Raw genomic sequence first — 1,176 nt, 5'->3', positions numbered from 1 at the left:
ATTCTTATATTAAAGTTTTTTGTTTGTATTAGTTGGAAATCTCTAAGTTTAGCTTTCTTCTTTCTTAAACTTCTCTATTTATTATTTATATAAACGATTATTAATGCGGATTGCTTAATTAGAGAATATTATAAAGTTCTCTAGCTAATTCTGCTTAAAGATTTCATTCTTAATATTATTCTTAAGTTTCTTATAATAATATTTTATAAGATTCTTATCTTCTTATAAAAGCTTTGCTAAGAGTTATTTGAATCTGATTATATAAGCAGAAGCTAACTTAGTTTGCTTGAGATTTATAAGTTGCTGAGCTGTAATGCATTCTTTATTAAGATTATTAAAGGTTTTCTTGAGAGCTTTCTTGAAGCTTTCAAAAGAATTGAATATATTCTTAGTATTCTGAATATATGCATTGGAATCATTCTGATGCTCCAAGTGGTTATACAGAGAAGGTTTGTACTAGATAAGAGCATTCTTTTTGAAACGAGTTTCTGCAAGGATAACTTTCTCAGATTTCATAATAAACTGAGTTATATAATGCAAAAAGTATGCTCTGCAGTAGATAAGGAATCTATGCAGTGTTTTTTAATTGCTGTTATATATGACAAGCTTGTTTATCTTGTATGCTTTTCCAGTATCACTGGTAATTATAGAGGTAAACTGCGCCTGCTGAGCTTGTTAGGCTAGCTGAGCTTATTAGTTAGCGATAGTGGCGCTCTGAGCCTGCTATTAGTCATACAGTGTTGTGGTGGCCAGGGTGGTAGTCCGTGAGACGTGGAGTACAGTGGGTCACGGGTTCTTATACATATAAAGAATACCATCCACTTTTCAAATTCTTTAGCTATAAGCAACAAGGAAGCATCCTTTCTCTTCTTTTCAATTTTGAATCCTTTGAACAGGTTTAAAACAGGTTTTTCATCCTGTTCTTGTGCCCGTGCAGCCTTAGTTTGCTGTCCTTATCTGTACAGGCATGCTTGGGTTGCACGAGCTCTTGCTTATTGCTTCGGCAGCTGTTTGTTCCTTTTTCTTTCGAGGGCAACGGCGCTCTAGTTCTGGTTCAATGGTGCGGTAAGTATGGATTTAGCTGTTCAGGCTAGTAGCTCAGAGCTGTTTGCATTACAGTTCGTAAGGATCAGTAAGAGCAGCAAGTTTATTCTATGGATGGGCGCACTCTTTTTC

At 35.0% G+C, this 1,176-nt stretch overlaps 1 protein-coding gene across 1 annotated transcript; it reads right to left on the bottom strand.

Annotated features, from left to right (window-relative positions):
* Positions 1-243: 243 nt before the first annotated feature.
* Positions 244-399, bottom strand: M406DRAFT_249785 (uncharacterized protein; the record flags this gene model as incomplete). Its single annotated transcript, XM_040916636.1, has 1 exon — positions 244-399. A coding segment is annotated over one exon (156 nt), but the record flags the coding sequence as incomplete, so codon positions are not given.
* Between the last annotated feature and the right edge of the window lie 777 nt (positions 400-1,176).

This window comes from Cryphonectria parasitica, assembly GCF_011745365.1.
Source record: "Cryphonectria parasitica EP155 unplaced genomic scaffold M406scaffold_2, whole genome shotgun sequence".
NCBI lineage: Eukaryota > Fungi > Ascomycota > Sordariomycetes > Diaporthales > Cryphonectriaceae > Cryphonectria > Cryphonectria parasitica.
Note: the sequence above shows the minus strand (reverse complement) of the source record. Positions and strands in the feature narration are given on the sequence as shown.